The sequence below is a fragment of the Mastigoproctus giganteus genome, chromosome 5 (assembly GCF_048544385.1).
Source record: "Mastigoproctus giganteus isolate SK-2022 chromosome 5, ASM4854438v1, whole genome shotgun sequence".
Taxonomy (NCBI): Eukaryota; Metazoa; Arthropoda; class Arachnida; order Uropygi; family Thelyphonidae; genus Mastigoproctus; species Mastigoproctus giganteus.
In genome coordinates this window covers 180,290,982-180,310,743 of record NC_143579.1, presented here as the reverse complement: position 1 = coordinate 180,310,743, position 19,762 = coordinate 180,290,982, and the positions used below count along the sequence as shown (strand labels likewise).

Here is a 19,762-nt window from a genome sequence, read left to right as displayed (position 1 = left end):
GACACCACGAGCTACTCTTGCAGCTCGTCTACACTGCTCAGAGAACTTCATATCTACCTGCACAATTACCCCCAGGTCCTTTTCATTCTCTACCACTGTCAGCGTAGTACCACAGAGTTGATACGTTGATCTGGGGTTACTGTTTCCCATATATAGTACTTTACATTTGTCAATGTTAAACTTCATTTGCCACCTCTCAGCCCATCTGCTCAACCTTTCCAGATCCTGTTGCAGCAGCATAGTATCAGTAGTGTCCTTAACAACCCTGCCAACCTTTGTATCGTCTGCAAACTTGGACATTAAGCCTGATACACCATCATCAATATCATTTATAAATACAGAAAACAACAATGGACCCAACACTGAACCCTGAGGAACTCCACTAATAACATTAGTCCACGTTGAGCAGTGTCCATTGATTACTACTCTCTGTCTTCTGCCACTCAACCATCCCTTTATCCATAGCAGCAATTTGCCTCCAATGCCACACTTCTCCAATTTGTGCAGCAGTCTTCCATACGCAACAGTATCAAAAGCCTTTCTAAGATCCAAATATATAATATCAAAGTTATTCCCTGCATCCAGTTCTTTTGTGACTACATCATAGTATCCAATCAAATTGGCCAGACAAGACCCGCCCTTAACAAACCCATGCTGTGTCTGAGCTATAACTGAATTCTTGTCGAGATGATCCTGCAGTGCTTCTTTAACCAGTGCCTCCATTAATTTTCCTGGAACCGAAGTTAAACTAACAGGTCTATAATTACTTGTGTCAGCCTTTGATCCTCCTTTGTGAATTGGGGTTACATTTGCACATCTCCAGTCTATGGGTACCTCCCCTGAGTCCAAAGAAGCTCTCATAATTGTGGCTAGGGGATTGCTTACTTCCTTTGCTGCCTCCTTTAATATAACTGGATAGATCACATCCACCCCAGGTGCCTTTTTTATGTTTATCCTCAACAATTTCTCCTCCACTTTCCTCTCAGTTATTAGAAAATCATCTAGCTCACTGCCAATGTTTACTTCACCTACGACATTCCCCTTCCTGAATAACTCCTCATGTGTGAATGTAGATGCAAAATACTCATTTAGATTGTTAGCCACCTAAGCTGGATCCTCAACTGTTGAACCATCAACATCCAGTGGACCAATCTGATTCATCCCTTTCCTTCTTGAGTTTAAATAGGTAAAGAACTCTTTTCTGTTTTTCTTTGCATCCTTTGCCAAGGATTTCTCATAATCTGCCTTTGCTTGCCTAATCTCCTTTGTGACTTGGTTACAGACCAACTTATATCTATCATAGGCTTCCAATGTCACCCATTAATTTGTATGTATCCCATGCATTTTTCTTCTCTGCCATATGTCTCATTAGTTCATCTGACAACCATTTAGGACTGAACCTTGAACAATATTTCTTGGTTGGTATGTAAAGCCTGGTAGCTTCCAAGATTAGTTCCTTGAATGCTTCCCATTTTGAATTTGCTGTTGGTAACATCATCAGTTGGTCCCACTGTATAGAATTTAAATACTGTCTCAGACCATCTTAGTCGCCTTTACGAAAGCAAAAACCCTTCCCTTTACCTCTGATGGTAGTTACCTCCTTGAGTAAATCCCACTTCAGCACACTGTGATCACTGCCACCCAGTGGTTCCTTTATCTGCAGATTCCTAATGCATGAAGAATCACTACTGATAATCAGATCAAGAGTATCAAGAATATTACCCCCTCTAGTTGCCTCCCGAACATGCTGGTGTAGAAAACAATCATCCAATAAATCCACAAAAGCCTTGCTAGTGTGTGAGTGACCAACCCACAAATTCCAGTCAATATCTGGGAAATTAAAATCCCCCATTATAAGACTCTCTGATTTACTGGCCCATTCTATTTCCCTGTACAGTATCTTATTATACTCATAAGAGTCATTAGGCCTATAGCACACTCCTACTCTCAATTTTGATTTACCTATGCTTATGTCACACCAAACTGACTCGACACTGCCCTGTCCATCGATGTCGACTGGCTTCACTTCCTTGGATTTTATGTGTTTTTTAAGTAATAGCATAACCCCTCCTCCCTTCCTATCCTGTCTATCCTTTCTGTAGACTTCGTACTCCCAGTATTCCTTATATCTGTGTAACACCACGTCTCTGATATCCCAACAACATCTGCCTTTGATGTTTTGAGTAATACCTCAAATTCATCAAATTTATTTACTAAACTCCTAGCATTGGTGTACACGCAAGTATACATGCACCTGTTTCTATTCTTAGCTACCCTAACACAACCCATGTGTTTACTTGTTCCGCAATGACTTCCAGCAGTCTCTGAAATATCCTGCATTTTGTTTTTCAGGCTTCTGCTCATTCCAATAGAAGCAGTGCAAGAATCTCTTTCACCTCTGCCAGTGGCTACTGTTAATCCATTAGTCTGTCTCCCCTCAAGCTAGCAGTTTTCCGACCCACCTAACACTGCCTCGATAGCATCAGCAAATATTCTTGCACCCTTTCTATTTAAGTGTATCCCATCCCTGTAGAAGCAATCTCTCCAAGCAATCAATCTGTTAACAAGTACATTCCAGGCTGAAAAAAATTCTACCCCTTGAGCCTTGCACAATCTTTCCAGGGCCGAATTGATCGACAAGGCTCTCATCATATACTCCCTCCTATTGTGTCTGGGCAGAATTGCAGACACTTTCAAATTCAACCCTACTTCACGGCTTTTTTTTCAACAGTGACCTGTACTTGTTAAGTAATTCCGCTGGTCTCCTACTCTTAATATCATTAGTGCCAACATGTACAACTATATCACCTTTTGTGCCCTTAAAAGATGATATCTGCTCTACAACGTCATGAACCTTTGCCCCTGGCAGACATACCCTGGTCCTGTTCCACCTATCCTTTTTTACAAAGCATGTTCCCCGTTTCCCTGACAATTGAGTCACCAACAACTACTAGTTCCTGTTGGACCAGCGCATTCTGCCTTGGGGATTGCCTCTGTGTTGCAAGATGACCAAGTCCGAGCTCTGGCATTGATGTGGGCAGTTGAGAGCTTGATGGGCCCCTCAATTTATTTCCTTCGAGGGCATCCACCCTGTCCTTGAAGGTCTCATATAGGCCCATAACAACGCTGAGTTGTCGCCTAATTTCCTTGCACTCCTTGCATCGTACACACACAAAGACATCCCCCATGGCATTATCATGTCCCGTACCCGATTGCTCCGCAAACATCAAGCAAACAGTGCATCTTAAAAGGCTGTGATTCAGAGGGCAACCGCCCCCCTCAGTTCTCCCCTGAGTCACAGCACTCCCATTAGCTTGAGCCTTTTGCTTTGCTGCTCTGGTCAGAGTCATGATTTCGATTTAAATGTCAATAAAATTACAATTTCAGAACAAAATTAAAACCTTAAACTTGTATCTTAACACAGTTATAATGCTATATTTATTTTTCAGTATCAAGTGTTATCTACGAGTTCCCTTTATATAACTTCTGTATCAAGTATGTATTAATTATTTGTTACGTTTGTACTCTAAGTCGTTATATATATATAGTTAAAAGTACAATTTAATTGACAATGAAGTTTAACAAGATTAATAGATGTACTGATTAATTGACAATATTATATTATGCACTATACTATACAAAGCTAATGCTATCGAATTCCGGATATGCTGTATCGCGTTTCAGTAACGAGTGTTATCTACGAAATCCCTTTATATGAAATCCCTTTATATAACTTCCGTATCAAGTTATGTATTAATTATTTATTTTTACTAATTATTTATGTTCCGTAACCTAAGTGGTTATATGTATAGTTAAAAGTACAATTTAATTGCCAATGAAGTTCGACAAGATTAATAGATTTTACTGATTAATTTTCACGTAACAATGGCGGCTCTTTATGAACGGTAAACACATGGATTTGATACCCTTTCCGATACTAAGTAATACCTACAAAATCTCTATCTAAGTTATTTTAAATTTAAGTACCGTAAATAGGAATATAAAGCTACTCTAGAAATAAGTTAATATGTCAATTTAAACTAATAAAGCAGAAAATAAATCAGAAAAAACTTCTCTGTTCCAAGAGCGGCAGAAAGGCACGTCCGCACAGGAAACCCTCGTCCTCAGAATATGTACATACTAACTAGTTGACATTTCTGTTCACTGACATTTGTGGGCGAGGGTTAAAATTTAAAACAGTAAAAAGATAAGCAATCAATAACAAAGAACACAGCACACACAAATTGCAAGCAACACGATACACGCAAGTGAGAACAGAGTAACAAGTTATGAAGCTTTAAAAATAGGAATGAAGAGAAGATAATGAAAATTTATTTTTTTTATATGATTGAAGATTCCATGGAAGTGTAAACACATTTCACCATAATAACCCACAGAATTCCAGCTGTCGGTATTATCGCAAATTCAGTAAGATCAAGTTTACTATCTGTTTATGATAGATTGCATTAACAGAAAAGCCCAATAAACAGGTGACTTCTAATTGTTTTTATTGTTTTATGGTTGTGACCTCCAGAAATCCGACCGAACCACGAGGTACAGTCAGAGTAAACAACAATCATAGGGTAATCTCCAGCGCTGCGGTCTCCTGCTCCGATTAAACAGCATGTTGTTCCGATTAAGCGAAGTAAAACCTGGCTATTTTCTCGATTGGGTTCTGTTCTTTAAGATTTGTCCCAAATAAACGGCTGACCCAATTAACTGGTGGCCCAAATAACCGGAATCCACTGTATATATTTTACTTATATGATTTGTATGTTCTTAATATACATATTTTTTGTTTCATTGTAACAATGCCTGTAAAGAGCAGAGTATATATATATATTAATTGAATGAAATCTAATTGCCTGTGCATTCAAAGGCAATTCAAATAATAAAAATCTCATTGTGTTTTGCAAGAACCATGTGAGTCACAGTATTTTAACTAAGTATATTTCTTGCAAAGACAGATTCCATTTAATGACCAATGAATAAATGCAATGTGCAGTCATCTATTAACATACTAATTTTTCTATATCATTGCATTCCAGGAAATTATTCTGTCCAGATTTTCTTTGACAGTATACAATACAAGCCTGGAAATATTCATCAATTATCAATATTTGTGTTATACTGCATCAGTACTGGGAATAGGGCTGAATGTGGGAACTTGTCTAATGCATATCCTGAAACCCAACCAGGTTGCAAAAGCATCTAGTTTAACATCACAGTGATAGTATATTGTATGATCCTTTAATGCATTCTCTGTGTGCAAGAAGTGATAGGAGTCAGAACTTATTTAAAACACACAGACATTAACTTTGGCTTACCTTGTCCTATTCCATAAAAGATAGCTATATAATATATGTCAGTAGAAAAGTAACAGAGGCAAACTGAAAGGGAGGAAATCAAACATCCCAATAAAGTAATGGTTCTTACACTGAAGTAACCACAGAGGTATCCTGATATTGGAGCTGCAAAAAGAAAGTCATTTAATTTGTGTACATCTTAAATTATTAAATTATGAAATGCAAGATTTCTAAATAATTATGAAAATAATTACATATATAGAATCTACTAAGACTGGTACTGCAACACTAGGGTATCCAACTTTTTTTTTTTGGCTAGGTGCCAAAAAAATACAATGCCGAAGGTTGCATGGCATGGATGTCACAGGCTGCAAGAGCAGTTCCTTACCATTATTTATATAATTTTTGAGATAGGATTTAATTTATATTCATTAACATTTAGTTTATTTCTACAGGGTGATTCTTTGTGGATTATCTCCACTGCAATCCAAGTGGGGGGGGGGACCTGTCAGAACACACACATACACCATATGTTCAACTCTTACAGATATACATACTTTTTTTATTATTATTACTCATTCGGAAACAGACTGGTAGGTAACAATGAATAATAATCAATCACTCATGTGCCTCCTTTCATACGTCATCATGCACTCAGAGACAGGACACACATACCACCTAAATAAGCACAACTATCAAGACATCCACACTTTTTTTTTTGACTCATCACAATTACATTCACTTGGCCACTGCACAGTTTACACAGGTGATTTTACTTGTACTTACATTTGTACATCTTAACCTGGAAAGAAACTTTTTATATATATATCAAGCTTAATGTCCAAGTTTGCAGACTATACAAAGGTTGGCAGGGTTGTTAAGGATGCTACTGATGCTATGCTGCTGCAACAGGATCTGGAAAGGTTGAGCAGATGGGCTGAGAGGTGGCAAATGAAGTTTAACATTGACAAATGTAAAGTACTACATATGGGAAACAGCAACCCCAGAGCAAAGTATAAACTCTGTGGTACTAGACTGACAGTGGTGGAGAATGAAAAGGACCTGGGGGTAATTGTGCAGGCAGATATGAAGTTCTCTGAGCAGTGCAGACGGGCTGCAAGAGTAGCTCATGGTGTCTTGTCAATGACATATAGGAATTTTTCTAGCAGGGATAGGGAGGTGATTATTTCCTTTGTATAAGGCAATGGTCAGGCCGCACCTTGAGTACTGTATACAGGTCTGGAGGCCTCATTTCAAGAAGGATGTAGAGCTGCTGGAACAAGTACAGAGAAGAGCAACAAGGTTAGTGAACGGAACGAAGGGTTGCTCTTACGAAGAAAGGCTTAAGTTTTGCAAATTACAGTGTCTGGAGACTAGGCACCGGTGAGGTGATCTGATAGAGGTGTACAAAGCCTTGAATGGTTTGAGCATGCTCAATGCTGATGGGATACTGCCTCTTGCTCAGAATAATCACCTGAGAGGGCATAAATTCAAATTGAGGAAAGACAGATGTAGGATAGATGTGGGGAAATTTGCCTTTAGCCAACAGGTAGTTGGTTGGTGGAACAGACTTCCATCCCTTGTGGAAGTTGATAGCCTATATAAATTTAAGGCTCAGCTGGACAGGTATTTCGAACGAATGGAGGGATGAAGTGGAAGGGGTTTTTTGTTTTTTTTTTGGCTGATGCTGCATAAGCTTGCTTTTCTTGCATCATATGCCTATGCTAATGAATAATTAATAAAGATATATTGTGAAAAAAAATTTATGATCATTCTTATTGAAAAACTTCATATAACATTGAGTTTCTATCTCAAAGAAACACTACAGTTTGACTCATTATCCAAAAAATATCAAACAGGAATTTTATTTGCAAGTCTTTATTTAAAAAAAAAAAAAAAAAAAAAATTTAGAAAAGCACACCACATTTATTCGTCATCAAAGGACTCAAAGCTTGAAGAACCTGTCAAGCCTTATCTGAATAGACCTCTGCAATTCTTCTTTAATTATTATCTTCCTCACAGATATTAAGTGCCCATAATAGGCCTGCAACTCTTGATTTGATAGAAAGCCCATATGACTTTGGAAAGTTTCTCAAAAAAAAACTTCTTACATTACTGTAATGTAAGATTTTTGATTTTTTAAATTGTTTTCGTTTTAATTTCTGGAGAGTATCATACGGAAGTGTTCTACATATCATATTGAGGTAAACTTCTCTTATTCTTTTACAAAAGCTATCTTTTGATAAAATTGGATATATTCCATCAGCCACATGTGCCTTATTTACTTTTAGCTTAAATGATTTCTCTTCCACTTTTTTCTTGGGTATTACAAAATCATTTAGGTCCCAGTTATAATTTGGTATTCCATTCCTAATAACTTCTTTGCCGCAAAATGTAGCTTCAAAATATTTATGTCGGCAACCTATTCAGTTTGCTTACCAAACTATTACAAACTTATTTATTGGCTGGTGAAGCAAAAGCCTTATAGCTTTCTTGCACTATGTGGCTAATAGTAAAATTGTACAATAGCATGCTGGTTTATTATTATTAGCCATATGGTGCACAAGAAGCCTGAGGCTTATGCTGCACCAGCCAAAATAAATTTCTGAGTTACGCTGAGAGAAAGAGAGAGAGAGCAAGAGTCAGAAGCAGAAGGGAATCACCAGCTCAGGACCCTGGGTATGCCAAGCCCATACTCACCAGATGTGAACCCCTGAGTAAAGATGGCAGAGGAATTTAATGCAGCATAATTTGTTACCACCAAGAGCATCTGCAGTTAATCACCTACTCTCAAATGCTTGGATAAGGGAGATTTGTCTTCCAAAATTTTTTTTTTCATGACAGCTTATTGTGTCATATATGTTATTACATGAAGAAAATCAAAAAGAATTTGTCACTGAAGTGTGTTTTCTTTTACATGCAAACCCACAATGAAAATTGCCTTTTTTTTTTCAAATTTATTTTCAATTATATGCCTACAAATACACAATAATGAGATTATATTGTGGCTATGAATTTTTCAGTTGAAACTGAATTGAATATCATACATTTCTGTGTAATTACATTCACAATACATTTTATACTGATTATGAATCAGTTAAGATTAATAGACATGAAATAATCAGTCTGATAATAAATTAAGAACATATTTTTATGCATGTCTGGATTATTTAGCGAGTTGATATGTCATCGTAGAATTGGTTTTTCTATGGAAATGGGCCAATTCCATGCTCTTCACTAGTAGACTACTACAAGTGCATAGAAAGTAAACATTTATAAAATTTTGTGTGACAATGTTCTTCCACCAAAAAAATATAAGCCCACTTACATTTATGTACATGCAAATTGCATATATTGTATGGTCAGTTTTGTTTTTAATGGACACAGAGTCAAAAGTGTTTGTTTTGTTTGTTATTTGGTTTTTAGGAGCATTAGCAACTAAGGCCATATTGCTCCGGGACATGCGGTGGTCATTCGCATTTTGGTCAAACCCCGGTCTAATCAAGAAGCGTGTGCTATGCACTGCTGCTCCTTCCCACCTGGCTATGGAGGCACCTACGAGTCAAAAGTGTAACCTAGCTCCAAGGGTGGTGATAAGCTAAAAATAAGATAAAACTGGTCAAATAGATTTCCTTTCATATATGACTGTACAGTAATCTATTTAAAATAGGTGTAGATACATCATAGATAGCCAATAAAGAAAAAACTATGAAAGTAGCGTAAAAGGCTGTATCTCATATGATCATCCTTCACAATGAGTTACCATGTACTGCACTACCTCGAATAAGCAACACTTCAATAATAGAGAAGTCTATTGTTACTTATTCTTTCAAGGCTTGTCATCAAACAAGCCTTGAAAGTGGGTGGGCAGGTACCCTGGTATTGTCAACATGACAACCCAGTTGTGAAGTTAATCTCACAATATGAGAGATGCCAAAAGGTGTAAATGATAATACTATAATAATAAAACTAAATGCAACTAGACATAATATCATAAGAGCTTGAAATTATCTGTTTAATATCGGTGTAGATATACGATAGATAGCTCTTAAAGAAAAAACTACGAAAGTGGTGTAAAAGGCATCATTTCATTTGTATCTCATATTCTGATCATCCTTCATGAGTCACCATGTATTGCACTACCTCGAATAAGATAGAGAAGTCTATTGTTAGTAATGTATCAGAAATTTGCAACTGTTTTAACCACCTACACAAAAGAACATATGAAGAGCTATCTGTTTCTTATGAACTAAATGGCTATACTAATATTAATGTACTATATATTATATACATTTGGAAAATTAAATGCGCTAGGCATAATCCTTATGGGTTTTGATAATTAACTATATAATATTGGTGTAAATACACCATAGTTAACCCATAGATTTGAGCTACGATTGTAGCGTAGAAGGCATTGTTTTAAATGTATCTCATAATGTGGTTGCCTTCACAACAAGATAGCTACTATTGAATTACTTCAAATAAATAACGCTTCTCTAGTAGAGAAGACTACTGTTATTTATTTTCAGCGGTACCACTACCCAGACTATCGTTTCGAAGCTTTTTGGCTTCGTCATCAGTGGGCGGGCAGGTACCCAGGGCAGTATGCCTAGCGCATTTAATTTTCCAAATACATTACCACCACACCCTTCTGGCATCTCTCATAATGTGGATATAACTTCGCAACTGAGATGGCTTGTTGTATTACCTGGGTACCTGCCCGCTCACTGATGACGAAGCCAAAAAGCTTCGAAACGATCGTCTGGGTGGTGGTAACGCTGAAAATAAATAACAGTAGTCTTCTCTACTAGAGAAGCGTTATTTATTTGAAGTAATTCAATAGTAGCTATCTTGTTGTGAAGGCAACCACATTATGAGATACATTTAAAACGATGCCTTCTACGCTACAATCGTAGCTCAAATCTATGGGTTAACTATGGTGTATTTACACCAATTATTATATATTATATACATTAGTATTAGTATAGCCATAAAGTATAAAGGCAAGAAACAAATATAAACTCACTAAGAAATTATAACTTTGTATGCCAACATACTAATATGTTGGCATATAAAAACATCTTCATTAAAAGATTGTTTAAACACACTGCACAAGTGACATAGATTGGCTGGAACACAATGGATGGATGGAATGCTGTATAACATTTCGCATATACAGTACTTATAAAAAAAAATGAACTCAGAACAGAATGCATATCCCATTCTAGTTTCTTTAGTCTTAAGCTGTGTCCATACAATATCTACGTATGTGCACATGGTGTCACTAGTCTGCAACAGAATACATTCCTGCTCAACCATACATTTCTCCCCCCCCATCCAGATCTCAAACCCCTCAAGAGGCTTATTAGTATACTCTATATTTAAAAGGGGGAAGTGGAAAATGTCTATATAATCATCTCTGATAGTTGTGGACATTTACTAACTTCATCATTGCTTTCGACAGTCCATTCTCGATTAACAAAGCAGTTGCAACTGTTTCTAAATTGGACCACTTGTCCATAATAGCATCCCCTACCTTTTTAGTAACCTTATTTGTTTCTCCAATTAATAAACTCATAATGTCCATTTGCAACATCATAACCATATCATACATAGAGGACACATTCTGAATGTCATCCAACTCATCGTCATTGTACCTATCTCATTAGTACCAGCAACTTACTCTTCTTCTCCTTCCATTGCAGGTAAATCATCACCAGCATTCTTATCATGTGATAAATTCATCGACACCCCACTATAGGATTTAACCTAACCTTGTCAATGTCCTATTGGTAGGGCTGTAGTGGAGGGTATATGTGAGACTGAGAAATTCTCAGCTCACGACGATCGAGCAAATCTAATTAGCTATTAGCATTATGCTAATAGCTAATTGCTAATGCTAATAGCTAATTAGCATTAGTAGAGGCATTTGATGCAAGAAAGCAAGCTTATGCAGCATCAGCCAAAAAAAAAAAAAAAAAAAAAACACCCACTTCCACTTCACCCCTCTGTTCGTTCAAAATACCTATCCAGCTGAGCCTTAAACTTATTTAGGCTATCAACCTCCACCACAAGGGATGGAAGTCTGTTCCACCAACCAACCACCCGCTGGCTAAAGGCAAATTTCCGCACGTCTATCCTACATCTGTCTTTCCTCGATTTGAATTTATGCCCTCTCAGGTGATTTTTCTGAGCTAGAGGAAGAATCCCATCAGCATTGAGCATGCTTAAACCATTCAAGGCTTTATACACCTCTATCAGATCATCTCGCTGGTGCCTAATCTCCAGAGACTGTAATTTGCAAAACTTAAGCCTTTCTTCGTAAGAGCACCCCTTTGTTCCATTCACTAATCTTGTTGCCCTTCTCTGTACTCGTTCCAGCAGTTCTACATCCTTCTTGAAATGAGGCCTCCAGACCTGTATACAGTACTCTAGGTGTGGCCTGACCATTGCCTTATACAATGGAATAATCACCTCCTTATCCCTGCTGGAAAAATTCCTGTATATCATTGACAATACTCCATGAGCTACTCTTGCAGCCCGTCTGCACTGCTCAGAGAACTTCATATCTGCCTGCACAACCACCCCCAAGTCCCTTTCATTCTCTACCACTGTCAGTGTTGTACCACAGAGTTGCTACGTTGCTCTGGGGTTGCTGTTTCCCATGTGTAGTAGTTTACATTTGTCAATGTTAAACTTCATTTGCCACCTCTCAGCCCATCTGTTCAACCTTTCCAGATCCTGTTGCAGCAGCATAGCGTCAGTGGTGTCCTTGACAACCCTGCCAACCTTTGTATCGTCTGCAAACTTGGACATTAAACTTGATATCCCATCATCAATATCATTCATAAACACCGAAAACAACAACGGACCCAACACTGAATCCTGAGGAACTCCACTAATAACATTAGTCCACGTTGAGCAGTGTCCATTGATTACCACTCTCTGTCTTCTGCCACTCAACCATCCCCTTATCCACAGCAGCAATTTGCCTCCAATGCCACACTGCTCCAATTTGTGCAGCAGTCTTCCATGTGCAACAGTATCAAAAGCCTTTCTAAGATCCAAATATATAATATCAAAGTTATTCCCTGCATCCAGTTCTTTTGTGACTACATCATAGTATCCAATCAAATTGGTCAGGCAAGACCTGCCCTTAACAAAACCATGCTGCGTCTGAGCTATAACTGAATTCTTGTCTAGATGATCCTGCAGTGCTTCTTTAACCAGTGCCTCCATTAATTTACCTGGAACAGAAGTTAAACTAACAGGTCTATAATTACTTGTGTCTGCCTTTGATCCTCCTTTGTGAATTGGGGTTACATTTGCACATCTCCAGTCTATGGGTACCTCCCCTGAGTCCAAAGAAGCTCTCATAATTATGGCTAGGGGTTTGCTTACTTCCTTTGCTGCCTCCTTTAATATAACTGGATAGATCCCGTCCACCACAGGTGCCTTTTTTACGTTTATCCTCAACAATCTCTCCTCCACTTTCCTCTCAGTTATTACAAAATCATCCAGCTCACTGCCAATGTTTACTTTACCTACATCATTCTCCTTCCTGAATAACTCCTCATGCGTGAATGTAGATGCAAAATACTCGTTTAGATTGTTAGCCACCTGAGCAGGATCCTCAACTGTTGAACCATCAATATTCAGTGGACCAATCTGGTTCATCCCTTTCCTTCTTGAGTTTAAATAGGTAAAGAACTCTTTTCTGTTTTTCTTTGCATCCTTTGCCAAGGATTTTTCGTAGTCTGCCTTTGCCTGCCTAATCTCCTTTGTGACTTGGTTACAGACCAACTTATATCTATCATAGGCTTCCGTGTCACCCATTAATTTGTATGTATCCCATGCATTTTTCTTCTCTGCCACATGTCTCATTAGTTCATCTGACAACCATTTAGGCCTAAACCTTGAACAATATTTCTTAGTTGGTATGTAAAGCCTGGTAGCCTCCAAGATTAGTTCCTTGAATGCTTCCCATTTTGAGTTTGCTTTATCATCAGTTGGTCCCACTGTATAGAATTTAAATACTGTCTCAGACCATCGTAGTCGCCTTTACGAAAACAAAAACCCTTCCCTTTACCTCTGATGGTAGTTACCTCCTTGAGTAAATCCCACTTCAACACACTGTGATCACTGCCACCTAGTGGTTCCTTTATCTGCAGATTCTTAATGCATGAAGAATCACTACTGATAATCAGATCAAGAGTATTGCTCCCTCTTGTTGCCTCACGAACATGCTGATGTAGAAAACAATCATCCAATAAATCCACAAAAGCCTTGCTAGTGTGCGAGTGACCAACCGACAGATTCTTATCCGTATTAAAATTTATTTTTGGAATAAATAGCCTAGTAATATGCACACCCAGGGTCCTCAGCTGGATATCATCATTCTTCTCTTTCTTGGTGATTCCCTTCTACTTCAGACTTTTGTTTTCTCTCTCTCTCTCTCTCTCTCTCTCTCTCTCTCTCAAGGTGACTCAGAATTTTTTTTTTTTTTTTTGGCTGGTGCAGCATAAGCCTCAGGCTTCCTTGTACCATATAGATAATAATAATAATATCCAGTATTACTTGTGCTCCAACGGTTCTACCATATTTCATTTAACTTGAACCATATTTTTTTTTTTCCCCAATTTTCCTATCTACCAAAATGTCATTAGTAATACCCAAAAATGATATCTGAATTCCCTTTCTCAAAAAATTGCTGAATGCCCTAAACGCTATATATAAATCTAACGGAAGGGTGCCAGCAATTACCTGCATTGCATGCGTGGAGACAGTTTAACATACTCTTAATATTTTAGCAACATGGATCTCTGAATTAAGTTCAGAGATCCATGTTTAATTAATGTAATTAAATTTAGGAATCTTATTCCTAAATTTAATTACATTAATTCTCTTAAACTAGACAGAAGTAACAGATGATACTATAGCGGCCCAGTGGTCTCAAACTGGTGGCCCGCGGGCCGCATCTGGCCCCCAAAGCAATTTTACACGGCCCACGAATACATTTCAATTATGTATTTGTTGTAAATACGGTGCTTATAATTTTAGAGACATAGAGATATGGACTGACCTTATGTGCGCGACTGCTATTGAAGGAAAAAGAGATAGAATGAATATGTTGGGGCTTTGTCTTTGTCACTGTATGCTTGTATGCCAGGCCACGTGACTGGGGTAAGGTTGGAGAACTTCCCACGTCGGTACAATCAGTAAATTTAGTTCGCCAGGCGACAGTTGGTGGCGCTTCAGTATTGTGGTGTTTCCGATTTTTTCTATTGAGTTGGTACTTCTGATATATATTTTCCTTGAGTCAGTCACTAGTTGGTTAGCTGGATGCACAGCTCATATTGCTATATACAGGAGCGGATTAAGGAAGGTTGAGGCCCGGCCGCAGAAGAAAATATTGGGCCCCTTAAAAAAAAGAGAGACAGGGAAAATAACAATACATGTTAACCATTTTTTTAAATAAATAAAAAATATTATGTATATTAATGTTTTATTTCCAATAAAATTTGAATATAATATATATATATAATATAATTAATAATACCATAATAATAATCACAAAGTTTTTAACATATTAGTTTAACTATTAGTTGAACTAATACGTTCAACTAATTTGTTGGGGTTTTTCGTGGGCCCTTCAGAAGTCGGGGCCCAGGGCACGTGCCCGGGGCGCCCGCCGCTAAATCCGCCTCTGGCTATATAGATGGAGACAAACTAACGTACGGCCCGTCAGCTGCTTTCAGATCGTGCATTCGGCCCGCATGTAATTTGAGTTTGAGACCACTGCTATAGCCTATAGGTAAAAATATAACCCAAGGACCGAGTCCCCAGTCCTTTCTAGTAATCCTTCTAATAGAGGCAGTAAATTTTTTAACCTTGCCACTGAGATATTCAAGATGTGACAAATGACATATTATTATCTATAATTATACCAAGACGCTTGACCTTAGAGACCAAAGGTATCTGCTTATTATTAATAAGTACACGAAGAGGCCTATGGTAATCAAGTTTCCCTTTAGTCAACATCATAGCCGTCTTCGTAGAATATATACTAAGTTTATTATCTGTAGCCCCAATTGGCCAGACTATCCACAACAATCGAGATTTTACCCTCGATGTCTCTCCTTGATTTTCCTTGCACGCACAACACCAAATCATCCGCATGCGCGGTTTTATGACAATCAAGTGTAACATCATACAGCCACATGTTAAGTACCCTTGCACTTACAAAACCAAATCATTTTGTACGTGCAAGGTTACAAAAAAATTAAAAAAAACCTTGTTATCTGCTCATGAGACAGACTAACTAAGCTACTGAGTGAAAAAAGCCCATTAAACTTCCTCGCGTCATTGACGGGATTCGAATCCGGGCCTTTTCCACCCGATGTGGGAAGAATGGTGACAATACCACTGTGCTACCCACGCAAACGCCCGTGTATCATAACCAAACCAAACTATTGTATTAGGCCACCCGAATATTTAAATTTATACGCCGTGCTGTGTGTCATATGTCTGTTAATTGCGTGGGTTCTATGGTCGATTTGTCTGTTTTGCTGGACGAAAAACCCCAGTTTCTGGGGGGGGACCTTGCTATCTACGCCTGAGACCGACTAACTCAGCCACGGGGTGAAAAAACCCCATTAAAGTTGCTCGCGTCATCGACAGGATTCGAACCCGGACCTTTTCCACCTGGTGCGGGGAGAACGGTGACGATACCACTGTGCTACCGGCGCAGACTACCCGTGTATCGCAAGTGAATTTAAAGTAAACACTTTAAAACCATATTTATAAACGCATTTAGCAAGAGCACATATAATAGCAACCATCGCAACCAATCGCCATTGTTTGCCTCCTCACTATCTGCCACAATAGAGGCAGAAAGATTATACACTCGCTGATCCGGAAGCTCCCTAGAGAGTTACCAATAGGTTCAGTCCAGAGGACTATCTAGCAGCCGACCTGCGACCACCGTTGTAGAGCTATACCCTCGTAATGTAAGGAAGACTGGATCTCGCCACGATGTCCGTCATAACCTCGAAACACATCAGTCATACAGACTCATACTGCATGATGGAAGAGATGGGGGAAGTTGCCGGAGCTTTGCTCTGAAGACTAAACATCAGTTCCACCACTTCAAACTTCCAATAAGCAAAGTGGCGGTATTGTACCGGTTGATGAGAGTCATCTACCACCTAGTACTGCCTTATAACACAGAGAGGCAGCATTCCCCCATGTGGTTTAGGCGCCACACCTCGACCCTTGCTTACGTTGGTTTGCACCCAGGTGGTCACCTCCAAAATGCTAGGTGCCATATTTCAGGACTTTACATGGGAGTTATACCCAGAGTTACTAAAAGTCCCACCATGATGAAGGTGCAAGCAGAAGATTTGGCTGTGACAGACCGACCAGACTGCTGAAATTAGGCCACTTTGATTTGAGTATCACCCAAATATCAGTTCTATCAGCGTTTTAGACTCCCCAAGTAGCACGCACAGCTTGGCATACCTGAGAGAATGTCTGTGATAGCTTCAAGGACCATTATTAACGAAGTATACTTTTGATTGTTTTGGTTATTTTCTAGTTTAATGGCAGTAATGTCATTAACCTAGTGAATTAACGAATGAACTAGCAATCTGCGAATGCAGACTGTCAGTTCATTCTTTGCACCTATAATATTTAGTATATAAATTATAGAGTATGGTCCGAAAGTATAAGGATTAGTACCGTATTTTCCGGTATATAAGACGCACTTTTTATTTAAAAAAATTATCGCAAAGTGCGTTTAATGCAGCGAATGTCTTATAAGAGATAGAGATTGATGTATTGCAAAGACAGCCGCCGGCTACGGGAGATTCTCGTGCAATTCGGCAGTCAGTCAGATTCGCGAAAATACAATGCCGCAGTCTTCGTTAGACGTGCAATTTGCCAGGTATCCTGCTTATATCATAAAAAAAAAAAAAAAAAAAAAAAAGCGAGTGCTCCAAACTGCCTGCACCATGAAGAGAGAAGAGAAAAAAAAAAGCACGTATGTCATACACTGCGGGATTTAAACCTCCTCCAAACGAAAAAAAAAAAAAAAAAAAAAAAGAACACAACCTTTTGATTCTTCCAAGTTGCAGAACTTGGAAGAATCAAAAGGTTGTGTGAAACCCATGTTAAAGAAAAAAGCGTGCTTTTCGCGGAAAAGTTGCAAAATGTCCAGAATTAGAAAGTGATTTATTAAAATGAGTAGAAAATCATAGACAAAATGGAACAGCAAAGATAAGAAATCAAGCTCAAAATATAGCTACTGAAAGAGTTATAACTGATTTTAAAGGGAGCCCAACTTGATGCTATAGATTTATGAAACGAAAAAATGCGTGCCAAAACTAAATTACACTGCAGTCCGTGCATGTTGTGCGGATGGAACAAAATTACCTCCAATGTTAATTTTCAAAAGAAAATTACTGCCTAAAGACAAGATACCACAAAGAGTCATTGTACATGTTCACCAAAAAGGTTGGATGGATGAGACTGGGATGAAATTATGCCCTAATCGTTCGTAACCAATTTATAATCCATCCCATGGAACCCATAAAACGAAAAATAAATGTAAATACTGAATTGGCTGTAATATCTGGGGGTTTGACATCTCAACTTCAACCACTAGATGTGCCTATCAATAATTTATTTAAAGTTCTGCTGAGAGAAGAATGGAATAAGTTGATGATAACAATTAACCCCAGGGTCTCACATCTGGGGAGCATGGGCTTGGCACACCCAGGGTCCTGAGCTCGATATCATCATTCTTCTCTTTTTTTGGTGATTCTCTCTCTCTCTCTCTCTCTCTCTCTCTCAGGGTACTCAATTTTTTTTTCCCTAGTGCAGCATAAGTTTCAGGCTTCCTTGCACCATATGGCTAATAATAATAATAAAGAGTTTACTAAATATGGAAAATTAAAGAGAGCCTCTATCCCAGAAGTGTGCGAATGGGTCAAAACAGCATGGGCAAATATCAATACCAGATATTTTCAATTATCAATATTCAATCAATATAAATTTTCAATTATCACTGTTCAATCAATATAAATTTTCAATTATCACTGTTCAATCAATATCAATAATCAATACCAGATATAAATACCAAATATCAAATTCAGATATTTTAGTAAAGTCTTTTAAGAAACGTGGAATCAGTAATGCTTTGGATGGTAGTGAAAACAACTTGATATATGAAGATGATCCGAGGAATGCTTTTAGAGGTTAGTGATCAAGAAGGGCTGAAGATACTACAACTAAAGATGAAAACCTGTATTCAGAGGAAGATTTCTTTTCTTAGACTTCAGTGGTAATGAAAAACCGGTTTCAGAAGAAGATTTCTTAGTATTCACTGGTCATGCCAGCGATTAATATATCTATATTATAAAACTTATTAGGATTACGAATTTTATTTTATTTTTGTTTATTTTTTGTGATATGGAAAACTAATTAATTTAATAAAAGTTAACCTAAATTTATAAATTTACAGTATGTAAATTTATAAATTTACATACTGTAAATTTATTTACATACTGAAAATACAGTATGTAAAATACTGTACAAGTCTCAACATACGCAAGGGTTAGGTTCCTGGTATTCCAGCTAAGTGTGAATTCTAGTAAGCTACGGTTCCACGTACATAAAACTATTGGGCTAAAATCGCTTATTTGGGTACCAGTTGTCTATTCGCAGTGGGCGGGGTGGTAGAACGGAGTGATGGTAGGGTCGAATAAATCAAGACATTTCATAAGTTAAATGTCTCGATTATAAAAGAAATGTTTTTATCATAATAAAAAAATGCAGATTAAAAACAGAATTGAAACCGTCAGAAAATCAGCATGTGGTTTATTTATATAAAATTTATGATTTTACCTACTTGATAATAAAGCAATGTAATTTTTCAGAGTGAGGTTTAGCTTACCCAATAGTAAAATTGGGTAATTACACCCAAACAGAATGTAATTTTTAAAAAAATTTTTTTGAGTAAGGTTTAGGCTTACCCAATACACCCATAGCAAAATTGGACAAACCAGCAGGCCAGGCGGCCGTTTCTCTACTAAATCCAAAGGTGTCAATCAAAGCAACATAGATAATAGCCGAGGCACGGAAGAGTCCTAGAATAGAGAAATTTAACAAGAATGTCGCTACAGCAATAACCCACTTCCAATTTTCCTTTCTATGAAGTTTTTGCAGAACGGACGACGCCATAAGCAACGCTCCCTTTATTAGATGCGTAGTCTCCGTTCAAAGGCCAACTAATACTTTGCTGCACGATTACAAAACGCACGTATAATCCGATCATGGGATTTCTTATTCTCTTCTTCTGCTCTAAGCTTCACATCCACTTCTGATTTTCAACTTCCGAGTTGAAAATCAATTCTATTTCTTGCCTATTTATTACTTGTTTATTTCAGCAAAGTTCT

The 19,762-nt window shown here is 37.9% G+C and overlaps 1 protein-coding gene across 1 annotated transcript in view; it reads right to left on the bottom strand.

Annotated features, from left to right (window-relative positions):
• Positions 1 to 19,547, bottom strand: part of LOC150085887 (monocarboxylate transporter 9-like) — a 73,476-nt gene extending 53,929 nt beyond the window's left edge. Inside the window, exon 1 of the mRNA XM_090374730.1 lies at positions 19,340 to 19,547. Within this exon, the coding sequence (XP_090230856.1) occupies positions 19,340 to 19,547 (208 nt within the window). The remainder of the gene's footprint in view (positions 1 to 19,339) is intronic.
• Positions 19,548 to 19,762: the final 215 nt, after the last annotated feature.